The sequence below is a fragment of the Rhinolophus sinicus genome, linkage group LG05 (genome assembly GCF_036562045.2).
Source record: "Rhinolophus sinicus isolate RSC01 linkage group LG05, ASM3656204v1, whole genome shotgun sequence".
Taxonomy (NCBI): domain Eukaryota; kingdom Metazoa; phylum Chordata; class Mammalia; order Chiroptera; family Rhinolophidae; genus Rhinolophus; species Rhinolophus sinicus.
In genome coordinates, this window is record NC_133755.1 from 46,165,875 (window position 1) to 46,190,502 (window position 24,628).

Below are 24,628 nucleotides of genomic sequence, written 5' to 3' on the forward strand. Positions count from 1 at the left end.
GGTGAACGGGAAAGGTTGGGAGACCGTGTTCACTGCTCCTCCACTATCGATCTTAGGCAAGTCGCCCATCTGATTCATCTGATACGAACTCAAAATCCTTCCAATCCCGAGACCTATTATTCTACGCAGTTGGCTTGTGCAGAGCTACCCTCGCCACCCAGCGAGGCAAATGAATGTCCAGCTAACTCCTGCCGCTTCGCCTACCTTTAATATGCCGCTGTTTCCACAGGGGACATGCTGCTTCCTGACACCAGGCAGGGAACAGTGGGAAGAAGAGCACCTGAGTCATAGAGGCAAACCCCTGTTGCGCCTCTGTAATCTCTTTAAACCCCCGATGGGGACATCAGGATTGCTGTAATTAAGGTGTCTCTCTCGATTCCTCCTTCTCTCTAGACCCCTCACCCTGCTTCTTAGAAAACCTCCCTCATTCTTTCTTTAAAAATCAATACATGTATGTGTATCACTTAATATCTCACACAGCAGTCTCATCCCTCCCCAGCTCAGCTTCTCACTCCCCAGAGACATAAATACACTTTCAAATCTTATGGCTCTTCTTGTATTGCTCTCCATTTTTGAATCCCATGTTTTTATACTACTTCCTGATTTGCAGATTTAGATATTATTTAAGGACTTCTTATTATGGAAGATGAAGATTTAGCTATTTTATATATCCTCAAGCATCCTTTAAAGCAAATATGTCCCTAATCCCCCAGCTTTAGAGCCAGAATCCAGCCGCTCAGCAGTGACAGCTGAAGCACCGACAATACTCGATCACAGATTCTAGGTTAGCCTGCTCTAGAAGTATGTACACACTGCAGCTGCATTCTCCCAAGATCGTATTAAAATCATCCTTGTCTGTCTATGAAGATGCTAAGAACATTTGAAAATGATCTTAGAATTCTGCAGCATTAAATAAACCACCGGGTTTGAATGACTCAAACCCTACAACACAGGAATTTGGAAAATTGTTCATTAAATGACCACAAAACCCAGATCCTTCCTAGTTCTACAACAGTTCATTTTCTCTACTCACTCTCTTCCCCCAGAATCCCTACCTTGCAGGCTCTAAACCCTCTGGCCTCAGAGTCCTCACCTGTAGGGACCTGGGAGGAAGTCAGTTCTAAGTTGGGGAGCAAACCCACTCAGCTTATCCACAGAGGTTTACATGGGCCTCCTCCATAAAGACACAAGCACAGGACAGGGAACAGACTTGAGGGTCTTTCCATTCTGTCCCTCGCAAGTCTCCCAGTTTGGAAGTGAAGGAAATGAAAAGCTATCCGTCAGAGGCACCAATGAGAGTGTGCTCTTTGCAATTTACAGAATGCTAACCTTTTTCTTGTTGTGTTATAGTCTTTGCATTACTCATCTAATGCCACGTAGGTATTTGTGTTCACCTGGGTCAAGCATTATAACTGAGGTCTCCCATGGAGTAGAGGGGACTGTCTCTCCCTGTGCAAGGGAGAAAGCTGATGAGAGGGCAAGAAGCAGCCAAAGCTTATAATGGGTGACAATGCTAGCAGCTCAGCTTTTAGTTGTAGACTGAGCACAAAACACAGCTAGGAAAATACGACACGAAGCTACTAAGAATCCTTCAAAATAATCACCTTTAAATGGTGCCCCAAGGTAACAATTAAGCAAATAAAATATGACAACCTATGATTGTACACACTATACATTAATCCTCTCTTAACACTGTTGATAGGTTCTGCAACTTTTAGCAAAACGACGTATCACGAAATCAATTTTACCACAGGCTCATTGATAGCCACAAGATTAAGTTCCTACAGCACCACCTCACCCATGTTATAATGAAGTCACATTATTCAAGGACCTGCTGCATCTGGGGTTCAGATCACCCATGTATTGAGCATTTATAGAGCAAAGCTTCAGAGGGTGGCAGAGACTATAATGATGAATAACCTGCTTCTAATTGGATGAAGATTCATTCATTCAGCAAATAAAATATAAAAGCCAAAAAGGGGCAGGCTTTCAAGTGGCAAGAGAGAAATAAACAACAGAATGCTTGGGGATTTTAAAACTAGAGAACAATCATAGTTGGTTGGTTGAGAGAGAAATATTAGGAGTCAGGAATGGAAAGCCGCCCAAAACTAAGCCGTCCTAACAGTTGCTAATCAGGAGTCTCGGATGGTGGTTCAGGCGGGAAAGACACGGACACATACCAGGCTGGTGGCAGTGAAATGGAGAGAGGGAGAGGGACGCTGTGGAAGCGACGGTGCTGGCACCTGGCAGGGCAGGTGTGTACGTGTGTGCACACTAAGGAGGACGTTAATTTTACTCTGAGGAACTGCAGCATGGTTTTCCCATCCTGAGGAGTCTGGCGGACAAGCTGCTCGGGGGGATAACCGAGAGGGCTGGGAAGTGTTAGCAGAAACAGCCCATGCTTGGTGAGCACCCCAGGCAGACAACCCCTCCACGCAGAGTTGGGGTGCCCTTTCCTTCACTTCACTCCCCCACACAGAACGTGCATCAGCACATTGTCCACAGTGTCCTGCTTTCCTCCTTCCCCCACGGAATCCCCTGAAACAGAGGGAAACCCCTGGCTCCACAGCAGAAACACTCTCGAAGATACACTCCCGGTTCCTCCACTTACACCTCTAATGGCTTTCCCTTAGACATACGACAAATTAGAAAATTGTCATCATTCTGGTCCATCGTAAGTTGTAAGGGGGTCTTCTCATCACTTAAGACTCTATAATAAATGAGTTCCAAGTTCTACACATCTGTCTTACCAATGAAAGTTTTAGAATGCAGCAAACTGTAGACTAGACAGGAGTTAATGCAGCTGCTCACTTCCTTGGCTCCAGCTTTCAGACATCTCATGTGTCAAGGACAGAAGCTCTTATGACAGGGAGCTCGTGAACAAATGGGAAACTTGGTGCATAAGCCCCCGACGGCGCTCCCATCCTTACATGTCAATGGCCTCATTGACCGGGCCTGTCCTAAGGAAGGGAGGTACTAGTATTAATAGGCTCTTGTTTGTAAACAAATGGAATGAAGGCAGCTGATCATATCCATCAGGGCTGACACAGAATGCAATTAAGTGGAGCTTCTCCACTGAGTACCAAGTGTCTGGAAGCCGCAGAGCTCTTTCCACACTTCCTTCCAGGCATTTGGCGTTACCCTAGAGCAGCAGGTTGATCCCCTGTGGATTAAAGGACAAAACCAGGAGGGATGCTGGCTTCCATCACCCCTCTGCCTCTTGCCCTCTCCCGTTTCTATAAATCATTTCTGGCAGGTAGCTGGGAAGCAGCTGCGAATGACAGTTTTGCTCTGGAGCACAGGAAGCCACCTTTTAACCCGCCTGCTGTTGTTTATCTCTCGAAACATGACAAAGGAACAGATGTAAGCAACATGCCAACTGCTGCGAGGATCTGCTAGGAGCACTATAGGAAGCCTGTTCAGAGCCACATCACACCAGCCGTTCCATGGCAGGACGGCTGAGTTCATTTCCTGACACCCCTACGCACGCTCTGTTCACGTCAGGGTGGGATATGCAAAGCTCAGGCGACTCACCACGCACATCCCTGCTTCCGCCTTCGTCCCTGTGGTTCCCAGCCTCGAAGCCACTTCCTGAAGCCTGTTCCAACGCCACGGAGGTCCAGCCCCGCCTCACCTCCTAGTGGTCTTCTCTATCCCCACACCCCTCCCTGTAAAGGACTCTGACCCAACGGGCTTTACACAGTCTGTGCCAGTCTCTACGCCTTTCACAATCTCATCCCGTTATCTCCTTGAGGGCGGAGCCATGCAGGGATCGCGCAGCTCTGTATTCCCGAAGCAGTGGTTTTCAAATCACTAGCTGCATGATGAGTCCATTGGGAAGCAAGCTTAACGGGTTGCAACCAATATTATAAAAGCTGAAATAAAAACTAGCTTATTAGAGATACTTTTGTGACAAACGAAGGAGCTACTGAGGAGCTATTAGGTGAAAGGACATTCCTACTAATTTTCTTAGGTATAGTAACTGGTGTGCTTATGTAGGAAAATGCCTTATTCTTAGGAGGTGCGTGCTAAAGTGTTGTAAGGTGGCTTTCAACTGGATCAGCAAAAAAAATACGTGCCTGCGTGCGTGTGTAAGGACACACATGCACAGAAAAAGCAAGTGGGGCAAAATGTTACCACTGCTCAATCTAGGTGTACATAAGTATTCACTGGATTATTCTTTAAATTTTCCTGTGTGCTTGAGACGTTTCATAATAAAAAGTAGAAGAAAATGAAGTGAAGAGAAAAAAACCAGAATGCAGGGCATGAAGTACAATCTGGTTTCAGGTGTCTCTGGATTTGTGTCCTACGTTACAAGGTCAATGTGTTTCATACTGTAAGTCAAGGCCAAGAGTTTGAAAATGCTACCCTACAGCTCCTTGCTGCACCAAACACACAGCAGGCATGCAATAAGCTATTTGTTAATTAACTTCTAGAAGCCCAGGACATAAATGAAGCAAGCTGAGAAATCATTTTGTCTCTAGTTAAATCCCATTAACTGAAGCTGTGTCAAAATATCCAAGCCCTTTCCTGCCTGAGCACACTTGGGCTTCACCTCAACTCAGCCTTCAGGCCTTTCTTATCAGATGTTTCACTACTATCAGCAAGGCTACTCCTGGCTTTTCCTCTTGCTGCCAGGGAGGGGGCTGTATTTATACTCTGAGTAGGGTGACCAGTGGTCTGGGTTTGCCTGGTGTTTTGCAGACTAGAGACTTTCAGTGCTAAAACTAGGGCTGTCCCAGGCAAACCAGATAGTTGTTCACCCTAAATCTGAGGGAAGACTGTGAGAGAGCCTGGGGCAGGTCCAGGAGAGCTGACACTGTCGTGTCATGTGGCAGGTGGTACCACTGCAATGTGTCCAACAAAGGCAAACCCAGCATAGGAAAAATTGTCACAAGACCGCGATCTCCCCCATATAGCATCCCAACAGCAAGAGCATGTGCCAAACTGCAAAGGGTCTCTCATGCCCTTACACAGGACCGCTCTCTGATTAGTCACCAATTAACAAGGAAAGCAAAGGACAAAGGGAACTCACTCACCGTAAAGACGTCATCATCCCCAAGCTCAGCTTCATTATGGATGGTGGAAGATGATGTGGTCGAGCCTAAAAGAACAAAAAATGTAATAAAAAGTGTTTCCAAAGAGGGTAAGTCAAATCTAGTTATATAAAAGGGATATTTTAATAAAACCACATTCTATTCCTTTCGCACGTGGATCAGCAGCAAAAACGAGTGACCCAGGAATTAATGCTTTTAATTTACTCTTCTTTAATTGACACCTGCCAGGATACTCCCTAAATTAACTTTGCTTATGGCTGTTCCCAATTAACCCCTCGAACTTCTGCACTGGCCACCGGAGAACAAGTACACAGAGGCACCTCGGAGAAGGGCAGAGGGCCTGCTGACTGCTCTGAAGCTCACACATCAAGACCAGCCTCTGGCAACGATGCCCCCAGGAGAGGACTGCTGTGTATAGCGGGAAAAGCACTGGATGGAGAACCACCAGGTTAGACTCGCCACAATTGCACTGCGTAACTGGAATTAGCTTTCTGGTCTTTTCATCTATCCAAAAAGGGTGTTTGACTAAATAGCTTGTATGGTTGCCTCCTGTTCTGAAATTCACACACTGTACTCTAAAACCGGATTGTGGGCGCCACCTTTTAAACTGACACATGGGCATCCATCAGTTTTTGTTTTTGGAGGCCAAAATTTAGCCTCCTGTCAGAAAACCCAATTTATTCCTTCATGGAATTAATCGGTCATTTAGGGTTCAATTTCTTTGCTTGTTCATCTTGTTCATCTCCTTCTTCATTCTGGTATGCAAACCGGTAGCGCTTCCCCGTTTTACCCAGAAGAACCCAGTAATGTGTGGATCAACTTCATTGACACTGTTAATAGCCCAAAGTGAAATAGTATTTAAATTTGCGTAAGTGACAGTATACCAAAAGGGAAATTTATTCTCTAGCTTCTCCTTTTGTTGGTTAGGTCTTTAAAAATGTGCGTTTAGAAAGTATTTTGCTGTTACATAAAATAAAAATTGAAAAATTGAAAGAATTGCTCAGAAAGGGAAAAGAAATATTTAAATTTTCAACAGGGAATCGCAAGAGGAAAAACTAAGTTATGATGCCCTCTGTGCAATTCCTATTGACCTTTCAGGATTTTTCTCTACTATTTGAATTATTCTAGTCAATCAACGTTTAAGGCAAGTTTGATTGAAAGAAGGTAAGTAGAGACTATGTAGAAAAAACTTAGGTGTAAGAATCAAATTTTGTGTGTAGCTTCAGATTAAGTACATGGGCACACTACAAAGTTCTATCAGTAATATAGGAGATGTTTTCTCTCTAAACATTTAAAAGCTATGTTTAATAACATTTTAAACATTTGCCACTTATGTCAGACCTATGATGCGAACACTGGTTTTTATTATCACTTTGGCTCTCACATGGTTGTAGTAACGGATTCATGTTCCAACTAGAATTGTCTTCTGATGTTAAGCAATTTCTCATTGAAGATTTGCTTTTTCTCTCTTCCCCCAAATTCACGATGCAGAAAACGACTTCTGAATACTTTTATTTCTTAAACAAATGAAACATTCATTCTTTTGTTATTAATTTCCCCCAATTCTGAGTTTGGCGTCTTGCTTGATACTTCTTTCTTCAGAGGGTCGTAACACCTTGAACCCTCTGATTTGATAACTGAATATGTTCAAGTGGGGAATTTGTGTGTTTGCCTCTGTGGATTCTAGAAAAGCCCATGAGAATTGACTGCCTAAGAACCTTCTAGGCCAGGAGCAAATGCAACACAATGTCTACTATGCACTCACCACAGATTAAGGCCTAAACTGAACCAGGGATCCAAAAGTGACACACCCCTTTCCTTTGCAGTGGCAGCTATACACCTGGGCTCTGATTACAGGAGGGCGGGGGGAGGCCTGGAGCCCTGGGGGCCCATTAGAATCCGTTCTCTACTTCTGAGCCAAGACAGATCAGAACAGAGCCACTGTAATAGTCAGGGAAAGGTGAAATCCATCAAATAGTCATTCATCAGGAAGTCCAGAACTTGTCTTTTTAGAGCAGAGTCTAAAACCCAATTGGGGCCACTCCTTACTCTGAAACCCATTTCCTTTTCCCGGTACTCTCACTTTATAATTGTTCTATTTGGATATTGCAACGTTTTGACCTGACCCCCGACCCTCCTGCAAATAAACCATACATATATGATGGTAGACAACTGGAATTAAAAAGAACTCAGAATATTCCCCAAGTCCCACTAAAAATGCAGTGACAAATTAAATACCTTCTATAAGGTCTTCGATTGCTTTCCTCACTCCCCTGTCAAAGGCTCGAGCATCAGCAGGACTTTGAAAAGTAAGTCCAAACTTCCTATTGTCGACCTTCCAGTGATGAAAGGTTGGGTTGGCTTTGGTGTAGACCAAGTCCTTTCTTACATAGCATTCCAATACCACCTGAAGGATTGAAATACACAGGCTGGTTACTTGTGAAACAGTCATGATGGTGTCTGGTTACAAAAATCTAGGAACCATCATTGGTGGCAACTAATGAAAACCCTCTGACCCTGCCTTTATGTGTCTGTGAGTCTCTCCATCTTAGAAGGCCTTTGCTTGCCTCTGTGGACCATTTAGTCTTTGTTGAGCCCCTCACCCCACCCCTCTTGCCTTTGGTGAGCCTCACTGCACTGCGGTTCTCCTTAACCACACTCTTTATCTCACTCATTCCTCTTCCTCATTCCTTGACTGGGGGGGACCAAGCTGAGATCCAGGTCTCGGGGCTTTGCTCTGTTCCAGGTTAACTGCTTCCATGTCAGGGTCTTTGTATTAGTGGGTCTCCATCTTCCCTCCTCCGTCCTACTGGGTGTTTCCCAATGACCTCAAACTCAACATGTTGAAAAATTAACTTAATGTGCTCTGAAATTTTTGCTACTAGTTTCTGCTTCCAACTTCCCCAACCCCTCTCTCTTCATTCTCTCTGGCTCAAAATCTCTGTGGTTATCTTGGCCTCTTCTGCTTTTTCTATTCCCTGTATTATTAATCACCAAGTCCAGTTCATTTTTCCTTCAACCTCTTTTGTATCATCCCATTTCAGTTGCTACCATCCTGATCTGGGTCTCTATTAACCTTTTATCTGGATTATTAGAACAATCTCCAAGTTTCTAGCAATCTAGTCTCAGAACTGCCTTTGACTAAGCTGTAACTGTGATCGTTTGTCTCGGACCCTCAGTCTTTTTATATCTAAAATGGAAATAACACCAATGTTATCAATAAGCACATACCCATGAACATGCTCTGAAAACACTGAATGATGAGAAACTGAACAGTCACACTCATTTCTCAGCATATTTGTACCATCAAGTTTTACTTTTATGTACTCCAATTCTTCTTGTCACTTTCACAATTTAGTACTAGGTTTCGTATTATCTTCTAATACTAGTTTTTCCCCCCTCATCAGACTGTGAAAGATCAAAATGTATTATAAAATAACTTCCTCTGTGTCTAGCACAGCACTACTGTTCATAAAGATACATGAGTTTGATAGTACAGCGTAAAAGAAGCATTGCCATCCTGTGAATGTAAACTCCGTTCTTCACAAAAAACACTCAAAAATATCGACAACATTTATTCCTATGGCTTCATTATGTATACCAAAATAATTGCTACGTGTTAATAGACTTGATCTTGTTCTGGCCAAGCTCCATATTTAACAAAATGAAACCTTATTAATTAGACTAAGTGAAGGGAAAGAGTACAAAAAAAAGACCTGCATAAATTAGTATAATTTCAAATTAGGGAATATTTTTAAATAAGTAAAGGTTTCAAGGCTACAATTAAGCCAACAGAAATTAAATGCTGCCTACTAAATGCTCCCTAACTTATAAACAGATGAGAATAGTCGTCAAATTAGTATATCAAGTAGCAGTCCCAAGCAGCTCACTTTATTACATTATATTGAAAGAAGACAATAGTCCCCACACACAGTTCTATTTATGATTAAATTGCTTATTATGGACATTTCCCCCTAAGAATAGTACAATGATTAAATGTCAGCCCAGCCCCATTCCAAATTGAGGAAATCCAAATAACCATGGCTTTAACTGACAAATGTTGTCTATTTTAGAATTTAATAGTCTCAATTCAAAGTCTCAAAATAAATTTTTTGTAAAAACAAAGACTTCCAGTTTCTCCACATTTTGAGGGTGAAAAAATTAGTCTTTGATTGACATTTTCCAAGTTGAAGATTATTCCAACAGTACATTTTGTTACAGAAGTTTAATAAATTCTTAGAAAAGTTCAGCCTCTTAAATTAAGTGAGGGGGAGGGGATCAGATCCCATCGCTGTCTGTCAACAAAATAACATCTTGACATATGTTAAGTTTCATGACAAAAACGAAAAAGTTCAGGTGCTTTATACAGTTATTAGCTCTCTAGTGAAGTTTGGACCTAAGAGGTATAAACCCTCTAATGAAGTTTAGGCTTTAACTTAAAACATGAGAAAGGCCTTTAAAAATATCTTTTTAAATGAGATGCATGAGGGAAACAAAAGTGATCATATGTTCTTGTTGGAGCCTTTAAAAAAATCTACACAAGAAATATAAGTTGCAAGAGATTTAAGTAATTTAGATGAATAAGTGAAGGCTTCATTCTTACTCATCACCATCAACGCCTTTGTTTCGTTACCCACTGCCAGTATGGTGGACACAGTTCTAGTTCCCTTTTGGTGGCTTCTTTATGTGAGTATATAAGTTTGTGTGTGGAATTTATAGCCATACCTATAAATAACTCTGAACTTGCCTTTTATTTTCCCTAAAAACATGTCTTAGAAATATAGGAAAGTAAAAAGGATTCTCTTTAATGGCTGCATAATATTCCTCTGCGTGGATGTATTAAAATTATTCAGCCATTCTCCATACTAATGGGAATTTTTAGGTTATTTCTAATCGGTCACTTTACAGACAATGTTGGCAACAACATCCTTATACTCAAAGTTTAGCCTGTGGGCTCTTGGGAGCCCTCCCTCTGCACCCCCCAGGCCCTTTCAGGGGACCTAGAATGGCAAAAAATGAGGGATAAAACTGCTGTGCCGTGGCATGAACCCAGGCAGTGCAGTGGCTCCAAACTGTACTAAAAGCCCCGAACTCATCACTGTCACACGGTCAAAGTCAAAAATGCCAGTTTTACGTAGGACTGTCCTTGATGAAGCAGTTAAAAATTATTAAATCTTGACCTTCGAATATACAGCTTTTATTTTGTGTGATGAAATGGGAAGTACACACAATTGGATTCTCATCTCTGCTTCTGCATTCACTCTGCTGTAATGTTACTTTGGTGAAGTATATGAAGAAACTCTGGCTTTGCACAAATGGAAAAGGAAAGAGGATTTCTAATAGCTTTTTCACTTCTGTATATGGAAGAATGATGACTGTCTCAAGGAAAAGTACTTGTGCAACTGTTGCAGTTGTGAGTTGAACTACCTGCTTTTTTCATGGATCACCAGGTTGACTTGAAAGTACCACTGACAGATGCACTATGGTGAGTTAGCCTTGTGGATCTGGCAGACATTTTCTTGCATATGAACATAGTGAGCCTGTGACTTCAAGGAAAACACCTGGAGGAATCTGTTGCCAGTTATAAAATTTGAACTTTCAAGTGAACGTTAGAATTTGTGGACAGTTTCCCAATACTGAAAGACTTCTCTAATGAGATTAGTAGTGGTTTTTTTTTTTAAATACTGGAGAGTTAAGCATATCAACATTTGGAAGATCTGCTTTACTCAGTAAACCATTATTTTCCACATGACCAATGCATACTGTTACAAAATCAGGAATGAGTACAAGGTTCAAAGGGAAAGATAAATCCACAGATTTTAATGTAACAAAATATGAAAAGTTAACTGATGTGGCTTCAGATTCCAAATTTATGAAACTACTACATGCCGAGTTTTGGTGTAGTATCAAAGAAGTATATCTACAATTATCTGAAAAGGCTATTAAAACACTTTTCCCTTTTCCAACTGCGTTATCTGTGTAAGGCTGGATTTTCTTTATATACTTCAACCAAAGCAACATATTGCAATAGATTGAAAGTGGGAGTAGCCATTAGAATCTAGCTATTTTCTATTAAGTCAGACATTAAAGAGATTTGCAAAAATGTAAAACAATGCTACTGTTCTCACTAATTATTTTTATTCTGGAAAAATTATATAGTTATTTGTCATTAAAAAATGTCATTTATGCTAACACTATTATTTACGTTTTTTAATTTCAGTTTTAATTTAGAATATGGTATTAGTATATTCTATTAGTAGTTCTAACCCACAAAGACAAAAGCTTTTTGGGGTCCTCAATAGATTTTTAGAGTGTAAAGAGAGACCATAGATGTTTGAGAACTACTGCTGTCCATAAATCTTTGCATGTTGCGTCTATTTCTATAGGATAGGGTAAATAGTATGTACATTTAAAATCAACATCCTGCCACATCGCCTTTCAAAGAACTTCGCCCACTGGGACTCCCATGAAATGTGTCCCACTCACGGATCTGCATTTGGGCCCACAACTGGAATGATCACCCTTTTAGATGTTGTGGTTAAATCTTCATAAGGTGGTTTCTCACAGGATTTGTTTCAGGAGTAAACTCCTCTAATCCATCGAAAATAACACTGACCTCAGAAATTTAAATGTACGTATAATTGCTCAGGAAAATGTGATTGTTCCCAACTTTCAAAAAATTATCCAAATAACGACTTGTGAGTGGATGTCTGGAACACAGACTTTCTCATAGAAACAATGGCAGTTCAGTTTACAGGCCTCAACATATAATTCATGTAACAACAACAAAAACTAATGTGCTGAACTCAAGAACTGCACAGCTTTGGGAAAACTATTGACAACATGGTTTCTATCAGAAAACGTACTTCATGTCCTAGCTGGAATACTGAGAACCCTTGATGTCATCCATCCACTATATTCCAAAAATGATCTCCACTCTCCCCTCACAATTCCACCATTTAGAGGGGGAGTCCTTCAACAAACCACCCCGCTTGCCCATTTGCAGACTTCCCATGTGGGTTCATACTCTCCAATGGGCTTACATGCTGCATTATGGAAGCTTGGAGGCCGAAATAAGGGCGTGTGTATCTCCCAAGGGTGTGAGTACGTGTGTGTGCATGTGTGTTGTGGGACAGGGCAGGGGGAATGGGTTAAGTATCACGAAGTATAGGAGTCCAGAATTTTCCAGTGTGTGCCACAAGCGAGGTGAGGGATGGAAAGATGAAGTACAACTGAGTGTATGGGTGTGTGATTTAAGTACTAGTGAATATAAAAGTCCTGAAGTGTAGAGTCACAAAATGCAAAGGGGTCAGGAAAAGGGATGGAGTGACGGAGAAACATGATGGGGGAGAGAGTGAGGGCAACAAACAAGCTGGTCCACACCCAGGACTGCCCTGGTACGACGCAGAATTGGTGTGAAGGGACCAGGTTTGGGCTTCACAACGAAATGGTTCCCAGTACTGGCTCTGCTCGACACTGCGTGCCCTACACGGAGGAAATGGATCACTTCTGAGAGCACTGAGTCTCTCCCACCAAAGGAGATAATAGTATCCTCCTGCTGCAGAATGTGGTATGAATTTAACTGAGGTTATTTACGTAAAGGGCCTTGAACAAAATGGTAAAAGTAGACAATTATTATATACAAATCAGGGGTAAGACACAAGTTTTTAAATGTATTTATAAAATGAAGTAGCTTGATGAGACCATTTTAGATTGACATATTCTATGACAAACCATAGAAATACCAGGAAAAAAATAGACCTAAAAAGATATAATCATTCAGGTAAGATAATTTGCTAACACAAAAGTAATAATAATAAAAGGGAAAATTTTTTCTTTCAAAATTTTGGTAGAAAAAGAACTAAAATAAAAAGGCAAGCAACAGATTATAAAAAATATGTGTAGCAAATATGGCAGATGAAGATGAATGTCCTTTTTATACAAGAGGACATACATACGAAGGAGAAAAATAAGGTCCTAATAGGTAAATATGCAAAGGACATTCACAGATACTTTAGTCATCTGTTTACCAAACAGAAAAACATTTGATCTCATTAGTTAGTAATCAACAACAGATACCACTGTTATTCTATCAAATTGGTGAAGATGTAAAATATCTGATCCTCATGGTGTTAGAGGGAATTCTTATGTGTGCTGGTAGCAGCTCTTTGTACGAGTCATACAAATCTGACCCCCCAAATTTGTCCAAGAAAATAAGAAATGTGGAGAATGCAGGTAGGTATCTACAAAGACAGGTAGGTAATACTGGGGGAAGGGGGAGGAAAAGCAGCTTAATATTTGACACTAAGGAGATCGTCAAACAAACAGCTAACACTAACCTGATACCAAGAATATGGAGGATGTCTTACGAGAGCCTTAGATACAAAACTGTTTACGAGCTCTGGTTACACTATGTAAAAATGAAAACATGCAGGAGGGGAAAAACTAAATCGAAGAGCTAAAGGTGGTTGTGCACATGTGACTGTGGTTCACATCAAATACTGGTTCCAGACTCCCCAGATGGGTCACCAAGAACAAGCAGTCTTTCTGAATCAGTCTCTTCAGGTGTAATTCTACAGGCTGCGGTAAGGACACAGTGATACAACCTAAGGGCTAGAACAGGGTAAATGCTAGATAAAATGCTCGTTATTTTACTTTTTATTGGTGTTATGTCTACATTGCCTTTATTGTGAATATCTTAATTATTTGACCATTATGTAGGGAATTTCCTGAATGGACTCACTGCTTACAAGAGCTATAGTCTCCCTTCATATTTTCATTCATTTCATTTTCAGAAATGAACCACGTGTAAAAAACAGCATTTCCGTGACTCCACAGATAACATTTACAAATTGTTTTGTCTTACCTACTTTGTAACTATTTAAAACAATTAAGTTGCAGAAGATTAAATTTGTACATTTAGCACCTAAAACTCAACAGATGCCTCTGGGAAGGGTTTTAAATGTAACACTGACACATTCCTGGGGCGTCTGTATTTTCTCTGTTGAGATCCTGTACAACTTTCACGCTTTGAATCATCTGATGGCTTTTGAGTATACATTCCATTGCCATGATGATCAAATACAGATAGGAGCAATGTTCTTCCGGGTTCAAGGCCACCAATTAAAAATAGATTTAGACCTTCAATTTTCCTTCATATCAGATTCCTACATTACACAGAACTGGACATCCAAGTTCCTTCATCCCCACCCACGTGAGGTTGTGATTACTCTCCAAGTGTATACTTCTAAAGCACGTAGAATTATCATAGAAGTGTAATACCACTACTTTTTGTTACTTTCTTTTTCCAAACATGTTTTACTCATTAGCTTATGAAATAAAAGCTACAGTATCTTTTAGATAAACATTTCTTTAGAAGTAACCAAATGTCCGACGACACCTGGCCTTTCTTTGCATTTCACCTTTCACCAAGCAAACTCTGATGGCATGCTCTTTGAATGAACCCTACATTTTAAAAAACGGACTTCACAGCTCACTACCAGCTGATTCATAATAAAGAACACACTTTTGTTTTGAATATCTTGTTCCAGTGACAGAAAGACGGCTTAAATAATCAATGATGCAAACTAGACGTTCAAATATACGACTTCTTAGCATCTGAGTTATATGGTGTGTGGTAAAAAGTGACTTTGCTGGAAAGCTAGGGTTACATTTTGCAATTTGGCACTGGCTCCTGAGTTATAATTTTTGAAGCTTTTGCAAGAATTTGAAGTCAAAGAAAGAAGGAAAAAAATCATCTATGGGAAGAGGGCTATTATTTAATGCAAAGGAATCAGTCGTTGCTGATGTAACATTCCGTGTCTGCCATTACCAGTTTGTCTTTCTGTCGTTCACCATGGATGAGAAAGCCGCTTCGTCCATTGCCTTCGGGGTGCATGACCTTACAGACCCCCACGCGACTGATCCCGCCTCCTTCCTGTGGGAACCATCCCCCGCTGGAGTCATCTCTGGTCATAACCACAGCCTTGACACGCACAATATAGCTGTCACTAAAACGACAACAACAAGAAGAATGGGGCATGACAATGGTCTGGCAGCTACATGACACATTTCACAATGCAAGATGACCACCAGCCAGCATTTTCTGGACTCATCAAAAGAAAATCTATGCCTGGCTGCAACCTTAAAAAGTAACCCATCTCAACTTGCAGGGAAAAAACAAAACACTTAATATAAAAGTACATTTAAAAGAAGACGCCCAGTAATTAAAAAATATATGTGCGTCTTTGAAGATGCATGCAGGTATAACATTCTCTAATTCCTAGGTGGTTTAAGGATTAACAGTAACACAAATGAGCTGACCTCTCTAGTTTGGTATCTGTAAGTTAGGAAAGACAGATCTAGTGACTTAGAGGATATTATGGTTTCAACCCTTAAAACTTGTTTACAACGAATGACCAATCTTTAACATTTTATATATAAAGCTAATCATCTTCTGATTTAGTATAAGAATGGGACAATCCACTCCCAGTTCACCATGCAACCATTTATGGAGGTGGGAAAATATTTCAATTCAAATACCCTTTACATGTGTGTAGCCTTCTGTTTATGATTTTATTTTCTCCATTCTAAACTTCAATTTCACAGTAAGTTCTTTTGCACATTTGCCAACCATCCTCTTTCTCCTCCCAAACAACTTGAGTCTCTTTTCATTCTTCATCATTTTGCAGGACATTTACTTGGATTTTCAGCAAGGCCATTAAATTCTCACTTGCTGTTCTCTTTTTTTTTGGATAGAATTCATTTTTCACTCATTCAAATATATGTATTCCTGTCTTCTATACGCTGGGCACTGTGCCAGATTCCAGAGAAACAAAGATGCAGAATAACACAGCACCTTCTCTTCCCGCCCTGCAGGCCCAGCGCTCAGAACCTGGCCACACAGTTTACAACTGGACAGAGACCCTTTCGACAGGCCGTCTGCCCCACATTCCTGCTCACCTCAGTCTCCCCCAAAGGCGAAGCCACAGCCACCCAGATTTTCCATGACTTCCTGCAGCTCACCCCCTACTGTCACTCAATTCCCCTCCCACTGTGCCCCCCAGACTCAAGGTCCAAGTACTTCTTCAGACTTTTCACTTTTTTTGGTGGTAAAATACACATCATGTAAAACTGACCACTTTAGCCATTTGAACTGTACAATTCTGTGGCATTAAGTACATTCGCATTGTTCTGCAACCGTCCCCACCATCCATCTCTAGAGCTCTTTTCCTTTTCCCAAACTGCAACTCCATACCCACTGAGTACTAACTCCACTCTCCCCGTGCCCCAGCCCCTAGCAGTCACCATTTTCCTTTCTGGTACCTCGTGTAAGTCCCTTTCACTTTAACCTGAAAGCAGGCGTGCTCTGGGTTGAGCTTCAGGCCCTCGCACATGGGCGGCTTTCTTGCTCTCACATCCCTCCCCACTGCAGGTTGCTGGCCCTGGCTCCAGTTCCTCTGCAACTCACAAGTCTGACCATGCCCCCATTACCCTTCTTCACTCTCCCACACACCTCTGGGTCACCCCCCTCCTTCCTTGAAGACATCAGCAAGTGGGCTCACTGTCCCTCCATCTCTCCACCATGATCCCCGTCACAGTTTTTGATAATTCCATCATTCACACAGAGGATGCTTCCTATTTCTTGACTCTCAGTATCTGGAACTCTTCTCCCGTGCCCTCGGCTCACACCCAACTTGAGCCACCCACACCGAGGTCGCACCCTTGAACTTGTCATTACCAACAGCTGCACAACCTTCATTTCACAACCTCAATTTTAAGCACCCTGCTCTCTGGCCACCACCTCCCGACTTTGCAGCTCACTCCTTCCAGACTCCAGTAATTCTTCAGCCCACTGGGGCCAACAATCTAGTGTCGTGACCACCTTTTTTCCCCATTCCTTCTCACTTGATTCTCTCCCCAAGTTCCATGGTCTATCAAACACTCTATTGCAGCGAACTCGAACATGTTTGTTCTTGCTTTCCTCATTGTAGCTGCCTCGCGAAACCCCAGCTCTGGTGAAACCCTACTATCTACTCAATGCCATGCATCCACCCAGGCTGCTGTATCTGGTTAGGCGGAAAATCCCACTCTATTTTGCTTACAGGTCTAATTTTAAAGTCTTAACCACCAACCTCCACGGGTCCTTAAATCCACCCAGCATCGTGCTACATTTCCCCAGGCCGTCCCCAAGAAGATTTCACGTGTCCTCCTACCCCCTCGCTCTCAGGTGATGGATGAGCTCATTTTTATTTCACTGAGAAGATAGACACAATCACAGGAGACCCTGCACCTGTGCCCACGGGCACACCTGCTACTCTGTACCAGTACTCTGCGCCTCTCCTTTTGTAACTGTGGCTAAACCATCCAGGATCCAAGCCAGGGCCAACAAAGGCAACTTAAATACTTTCCATGTGCTAACAGTACCCAAATTCACATTTCTATCCAGACCTCTTCCCGAAGTTTGAGATCAGTAAACCCAACTGCCTACGTGCTTTCTCTGCTTGGGTGTCTGGTAGGCACCTCAGCAACATGTTTCAGGTTGAACTTTTGATTCCCAACACCTTCCTATCCTACTGGTTCTCCCTTCGAAACATATCCAGAACCCACTTTTTAATACCTCCATCAACACTTCTCGGACCCCAGCTGCCATCACCTCTCAGACTATTGCAATAGCCTCCTAACTGGCCACCGTACTTCCACGCTTGCCCAGCTTGCTAAGAAAATGGAAAGGCAACTCCGATTATGACACTCTACTCAAACAAACCTTCCAATAGCTTCCTTATGTTACTCCGAGTAAAAGTCAAAATATAGCACTTATCTTACCACTCTCCTCGCTCATTCCACTTTAGTCCCACTGTTCTACGTGGTCCTTCACGTGAAACACACTCCGACCCCCGGGCCTTTTCATGTGATATTTCTTTTACTTAAAAGCCCATGTCCCACTCTTCTCCCCACACACAAACTAGGCTCATTCCCTTATTTTATTCAGGTCTCTGCCCAAGATTATTTCATCAGAGATGAGTTCTCTGTCCACTCCTCTTAAATCGTCTCACCCTACGTTGTCTTTCTACATGCGACTAAATCAGTATCTGCCCTAGTTGTTTGCCCACTTTCTCCAACTAGAATGTAAACTCCACGAGTGCTGGGACTTTGCCCCTTTTATTAATTCCTATATCCCTAGGGCATAGGGCAGTGTCTTATATGCTATAGGTTGTGGGGTGATTGGGTTAAATACACAATAAACGGGTTTTTAAAAATATTATTTGTAGCTAACAGAACCCTGAGAAAATATAAAGTGTTCAACACTCATTTGCTCATGAGCCACAGTAGCTTAATTGGGGTAGCGCAAAGATTTCCTTTTCATTAAACAGGAAAACTGAATTTAAAAAAAGATCACATGGTTTCTATCACTAATCCATTTATCTCAGGATTCAACACGCCATTGCTTTAGGTCACAGAGACTGTATAACACTTGTTTAGATGAGCTGCACACAAACAACTTGAGAATATTCTTTTTCCCTGATACCCCATTTATTCTAGAAAAACGAAAGGTCCTCAGGAGATGTGACTCTCCAGTATGAAACACAGCTTTCTCAAATCTTCTGTGAGTGTACTAGGGGTTCATCCCGTAACAGGAAACGGCCAAGGTGAATAATTGAAACTCTACACACCTCTTGTTAAAACACGCTTTTATTTTTTTGTCTGTTGCAGCTGTGTGCTGGTCTCCTTTCCTTTGAGGAAATTAAGTAAATATGAAAAAAGGAAGTTTGCATTACTTAACATTAGTGCCATAAACTTATTTCCAGAAAGTAATCATTTATTAGAAACCAAAAAAAAAAAATAAAAAATACCCTACCCCTTGGCTTTCAGACTACAGAGGCTGTTTACTTTTGGTCTTTGCTTTTGGTCTGTAGCATCCTTTTTCCTGCTTTGATTCCTCCTATACCCCTTCCCCGGGGCAGACTTTTCTGTGATGGGATATGTGTGTTGGGGCTGGGGGGACAGTAGCCCCACTCCCACCCCCACATCTCCTCCGGCCACATCTCCAATAGCCAGCATTAACTGAGGCATCTGGCTATTTAAAACAAGGCAGGGGGATAAAGTGTTGCACCAAAAGCTGAGAAGGATGTCTGGATAATCCAGCTGCATGGCCGCGTGCCAACTGCTTCCTATCTGTGGTGGTGTATTTACGTGGCTCCGGCATCTCACCCCACCCAGCACAGAAATGACAATGAACTCGACTACCAAAAGGTATAACGGAGGAAAACTCCCTTCCTACCTTCCCTCCCCCTTTCTGGAAAGAATTAAACAGCATGTTTAAACCAGATGTGGGGTTGCCTGTGTGTGGGGGGTGGGGGTTGGAGCAGGAAGGGCAAGGGTAGATTAGTTTTTTAAATGTGCAGGAGGAAAATGCTGCTGGTATACGTTAGAAAACTTTCCAAAGATGTTATTATTGTAAAAAAACAGCAACAAAAAAGTACTTCTGAAAGTTTCAACTGCTAAACCAGTTAACTGACCTGGTGAAGGTCAAACGGTGGGTCCAAACACTGACTGACTGGAGCCCTGGTGTCTGATTTTCAGCTAAACTGACCAAAGCATCAATGTCGTTACAAATGGTGGTTAGACTACCACCACCCAAACAATACCATATTCTTTAGGTGCATTCTGAGTACAATTGACTCTTACACATTGGGCTGGGCATGTGCCATTCAAATGTGGTTTCGTTAAGGAAAAAGCTTTGTGTTCCCAACACGTGGCCTCATTTGTAAAAACAGGACTTGCTGTCCTGTGATCACTCAACACGCAGAAGAGGTAGGTGACATCCTATGGCAAGATGGGAGGCATAGAAAGAACAATGTCAAAGCTAGGTTTTTATTGGTGTGGTGGGGGGGGGGGCGGGGGGAGGCAGTGCTGAGTCCACAGTGGCACAGCAAGGTTTGGATCTCGGGCCTTAATGTTCTAAGTTCTCTCCAGATTCAACGTAGGCCCTGTCTGGGCCATGTTACAGAAGTAAACAAAGGAATTGTAGGAAATGGTGCCGAGGCAGCAGTGTCTGTAAATAATGTTCACAGCCAGACAGGTCAGCAGTGCCTTGACCTTCTCAGTAGCTAAAGAAGCCTCTTTTTGAGCTTCAGTTTCCTCATTTGCCAAAAAAAAAAAAAAAGAGAGAGAAAAAAAAAAACCCACGAAGAGAGGATCCTACCCTGCTGGGATGTCTGATGGTTAAAAGCAGTGATAGAGGTCAAATGTCTGATACAGAAAAGTTTGGTTAAGTTGTAGCCATCATGATCCTTTTTGCTGAAAGGCTGACTTTGATTACAAAAACAGGTCCAGTCTCCCCGGCCACGGCCTGCCTTTTTCAGTTGTCAGAGAGTAGAGTGGCAGGGAGGCTGGCAGGCCCTCGACAACAGGAAAAAATCCAACACGGACCTGTGGCAATTATCAATGCCAGTCAGATTAATAAAGACCAGGCTGCAGCCTACACTTCAGGCACACCTGTAGAGGAAAATAATTCCATCTGCCACCGGTGAATGGGCCCTCTGCTCCTCTCCTTCCCCGTTTCAGGGATGGAGACTGGAAATTTTACATCCCTCATAAATACTTCCCAGCCCCCTCCTCAGCCAACCCTTATCTGATTACATGCTCCTTTATCTCTACATTATGCTAAACATTACATTCACTTCCTCCCAGCCCTCTTTTCCATCCTTCTCCACTTCACCAGACCTTGAGAGGGATTAGATAAAATCCAGCCTCTCAGGCTCCCTCTTCCATCCAGCCCCACCCCCAGCTGCCAGCTGAGCCACACAGAACCCCAAGTCCTCCAGCGGGCCCAGGCTCACCTCGTAATCACACACACCCTGCCCACCCCCAGTCTTCCTGTATCTACAGATTTCTGAAGGCTCCTTGATTTCATTGAATTATATATGTACATATAAAAATATATGTGTATAAAATGCATGTGCATATGAAATATATGTCTAGTCATCTGTTAAAAAAGAATCAACAAAATATTTCCACGGAATCAAATGTGCTGAGAAGCTAAAGATATTAGTCATATTCTATATAAGCAGGTAATGGTTCCTAGGGTGGTGGTTTTATTATTAGGTATCAACTAAAGAATTTTTTTAAAAGTGGACTACCCTCGTTTTAGAAATGTACATACTATTCCAAACTTTACAGGCAAGGAAAGTTACACGTCATGTAGTTAGTTCTGTGCATGGTGGGAGCGTGATTTTCAACTCTGGATGAGCCACTGAAAGTCTGTCCATTTAGTGTAATGTCTACCTAAACGTGTAGATTGCTTGTATTGGTCAGGCCATTATAGGAACGGAGGTAGGAAAAGCCTGCTCAAGATGCTAGACCAGGCAGGAGCCAATTCTGGAGAGGGCACTGGCTTTCCTCCGCAATGCTGACAGGCAGGCACTGTGAGCAGAGAAGGAATTTTCTGAACATTAAATGTTTGCTTCATAAAGAGAACTGGTGTGCATGCTTGAGTTGAGGAAGCTGAAAAGTAGGCTAAGATCACTTAAGAAAAAAGCTTCCTCACACTAACTTAACACCCGTGAAATCAGCCATGACGTACACTTGGCGAGTCGTCTTGGAAACTGCCCTCTCCCAGTATCTGCTAGGAAAAGAATCTATGTAGTCAAATAGGTCGTAGCCCCATGGTGCCAAGGCACTCTGCTAGTGACCAGAGTGACCAAGGGAGGACAGCAGGCTCAGCGGTCCAGTCTTCATCGGGACTCTGCTACTCTGAGAGAGGCTGCAGTGCATCCAGCCCATGCAGAATAATTCCCCCAGAAGATTACAACAGAGCTTTCACATGTTTTAACTTTATAAGCAATTTAAATATTTTTAAATGGTAATGAGTTTCCAGGAATGAAACCCCAGTATATAAAATGGTGCCCAAAAATGTTGGTGGTGGTAGTGGGTGCTTGCTTTGCAATGACTGGGGATGTAACCTTTATCCAGGAACCAACCAGGCTGAAAGCTAGGGGTCCTGTTTATATTGTGGGCACCCCAGAATCTTCCTCCTTTACTATGCACTAGGCTCAGAATCCGTCAAAAAGTTTTAGGAAATCCCCACGTTAGTCTTGTACCCTAAGCTAGTAAGTCCTGCTGTACTACAAGGTCACCACAACCCTCCATGCCCAAGTTCCATCCTGACCCAGAGCGGGAGGTCTGGGGCGTGCCCATTCTCATCCGTGCATGCCACGTCTCATACCAGCATCTTTGTTGTTGATGCTACCTAGCTACACTGAAGGTATAAATAGACCCACTCACCCACACACCACTTTCTAGTGCACATATTAGAAAAGGTTGCTTTCTCTACTACTGGGAAGAACACTGCCAACACGATTCATGTTTGAAATAGGAATGATTATTAACTATAATAACTTATAAATCATTCTTTAGAACCCATCCTAGCAAGTGGCAGTTTATTAGACATGGCCTCTCGTGTTTTTATTTTCCTATTGAAAGTTTTACACAAAAAGGCTCCGTGAGAATAACTACTGCAAACTCCTACTTTTATAAGCTAGTGATTGCATGAGTCAGAATAAATGCCCAGACCTTGTTTACCATACAGTGTACAGTGCTGAGTCAGCATACTACGTGCCTCTAATATTCTCCTTTAAATTATAAGGCCCTGTAAATAGACCCATTTTCTAATCTCGCAAGTGCTACCTAACACTTTCAGGCCCCAGGACCCTGAGCGCACGTGCACTGAACCTTCTGGCACATTCTCTCACACGGGGCCAAGGCAGCCACCCAGTAGATGGCTTTGGGAATGGACGCTCTCTGGGGCTGTCCCACGTCCAGGGTACTGGGCAGTGTGCTGTATACCACTCTGGTCCCTCTCTTTACTGCTGTGCCCTGAAACCCATAACGGCCAAAGAAAGGAAACGAAGCCAAGACACAAAGGAACAAAGATGGAGACTGGAAGTTAAACTTGTAAGCTTTACAGAGGCTTACGAGGCCTTTGAGGAAATAGTTGAGGAAATATCAGAGGCAATTAGGGCTCCTTTGACATCTCTGCAGCCTGGGATCAGGGACCTACAGTTCTCAAATCTGCAGCCTGCAGAGGCAAGTCAGAGCTTCTGGTGGCCCAATGCCCCCATCTCAGTGAGAGCCCCAATTCTAGGGGCAAATCTTTATGGATTGTGAATGGAAGGTCATGTCCACGACGGTGCCCGGGCATGCTGGAAATTACCTCATGAAACACTGGTTTTAGGGTTTCCTTCTCAGCAAAGTTTACCAAGTTCTATTTGATTCACTCCACTCTACAGTACTGTGTTTAAAATGAAAATTTTAATTTAACCTCTAAGCTTTTATCGCCTGTAGTTTGAACAAGCATAAATCCTCCAAAGGAAAGAGTGATTCTACTAGATTCTACTTATATTGCTTTCCTCTTTTTTTTTTTTCCTTTGGTAAAAATCTTTTTACAAAAATCTTTTGATTGTACTTAATATACCAAATGTCTTAAGGACAGAGCTATAGTTGTTTCTTTTTTTAATCAACAAGACCTTACTTACCAACATTTAAATTCAGCACTTAAATTCAGAAACCATGAGAATAGCAAACATGTAACACCCATGATGACGGATCCCTCATAACCAGGGCACAATAAAGAAACGCATTAGGGCTGTTTCAGTAACGTACAACCTAAAACTGTAACACCGTGTGGGTTTAGATACGGACAGTGAAGCGTTCACTGGAGGAAATCTTAGCTTCAGCATCCGAAAAGGCAACTGTAGTTGTCTAGGAGGGATTTGTTTTTTAATGGCTCTTTGGCAACTCTTCCTGTGTCAGTATAACTTTCCTGAGCAAGTACTTCTTGAGGTGAGCAGCGCACCCAATTAGGAGAAGCAAGGCTCGACTGAGTGGTCAAGCTGGACAGATGGGGCATGGCAGGCTTGGTCGTTCATCGCAGGGGACACACAGTCAGTGAAGAAAGGAATCACTTTTTTCTTGAAATTTGCAAACTATTTGCTTTGATCCCTCCTCACAGCAGAAACCCTAATTTCCCCACCCTGGCGGTCTAGGGAACTAGAGATTCCTAGGCATAATGCCCCTTAAATCCTACGTAGGCTTCCTGGTCAATCAACTGAGACCTCTGTATCCTGATCGGTCAAGTATTTATACAGTGTGGAATTACCTTCATCGTAGGCTGCAGAATACATTTTAAATTATTCTTGAGTTTTAAAACACTGGCTCCAGAAAATTAAACTAGTTCATACTACCCTCCAACAACAACAACAAAGTAAATATAATACAATTTTAAAATAAAAAAAAAATTACAATTCCACTGAATTCAACAAAGTGAAAAATTGTTTTGGAAAAAATCTTTTTTAAAAACCCACTATCGGGGCAGCTGGATGGCTCAGTTGGTTAGAGCGTGAGCTCTGAACAATACAGTTGCCGGTTCGATTCCCACATGGGCCAGTGAGCTGCACCCTCCACAACTAGATTGAAGGACAATGCCTTGGAGCTGATGGGCCCTGGAGAAACACACGGTTCCCCAAAATTCCCCAATAAAAATTAAAAAAACAACAACCACCACCACCACC

General features: G+C 42.3%; 1 protein-coding gene across 3 annotated transcripts in view; it reads right to left on the reverse strand.

Moving 5' to 3' along the window:
- SPRED2 (sprouty related EVH1 domain containing 2) overlaps positions 1-24,628 on the reverse strand; it is a 106,636-nt gene that overhangs the window by 14,838 nt on the left and 67,170 nt on the right. For all 3 annotated transcript variants that reach the window (XM_019718113.2, XM_074332071.1, XM_019718119.2), the window contains 3 exons: positions 14,890-15,067; positions 7,296-7,464; positions 5,040-5,104 (listed from right to left, as the gene is read on the reverse strand). In XM_019718113.2, coding sequence (XP_019573672.1) covers positions 5,040-5,104; positions 7,296-7,464; positions 14,890-15,067 — 412 coding nt within the window. The remainder of the gene's footprint in view (positions 1-5,039; positions 5,105-7,295; positions 7,465-14,889; positions 15,068-24,628) is intronic.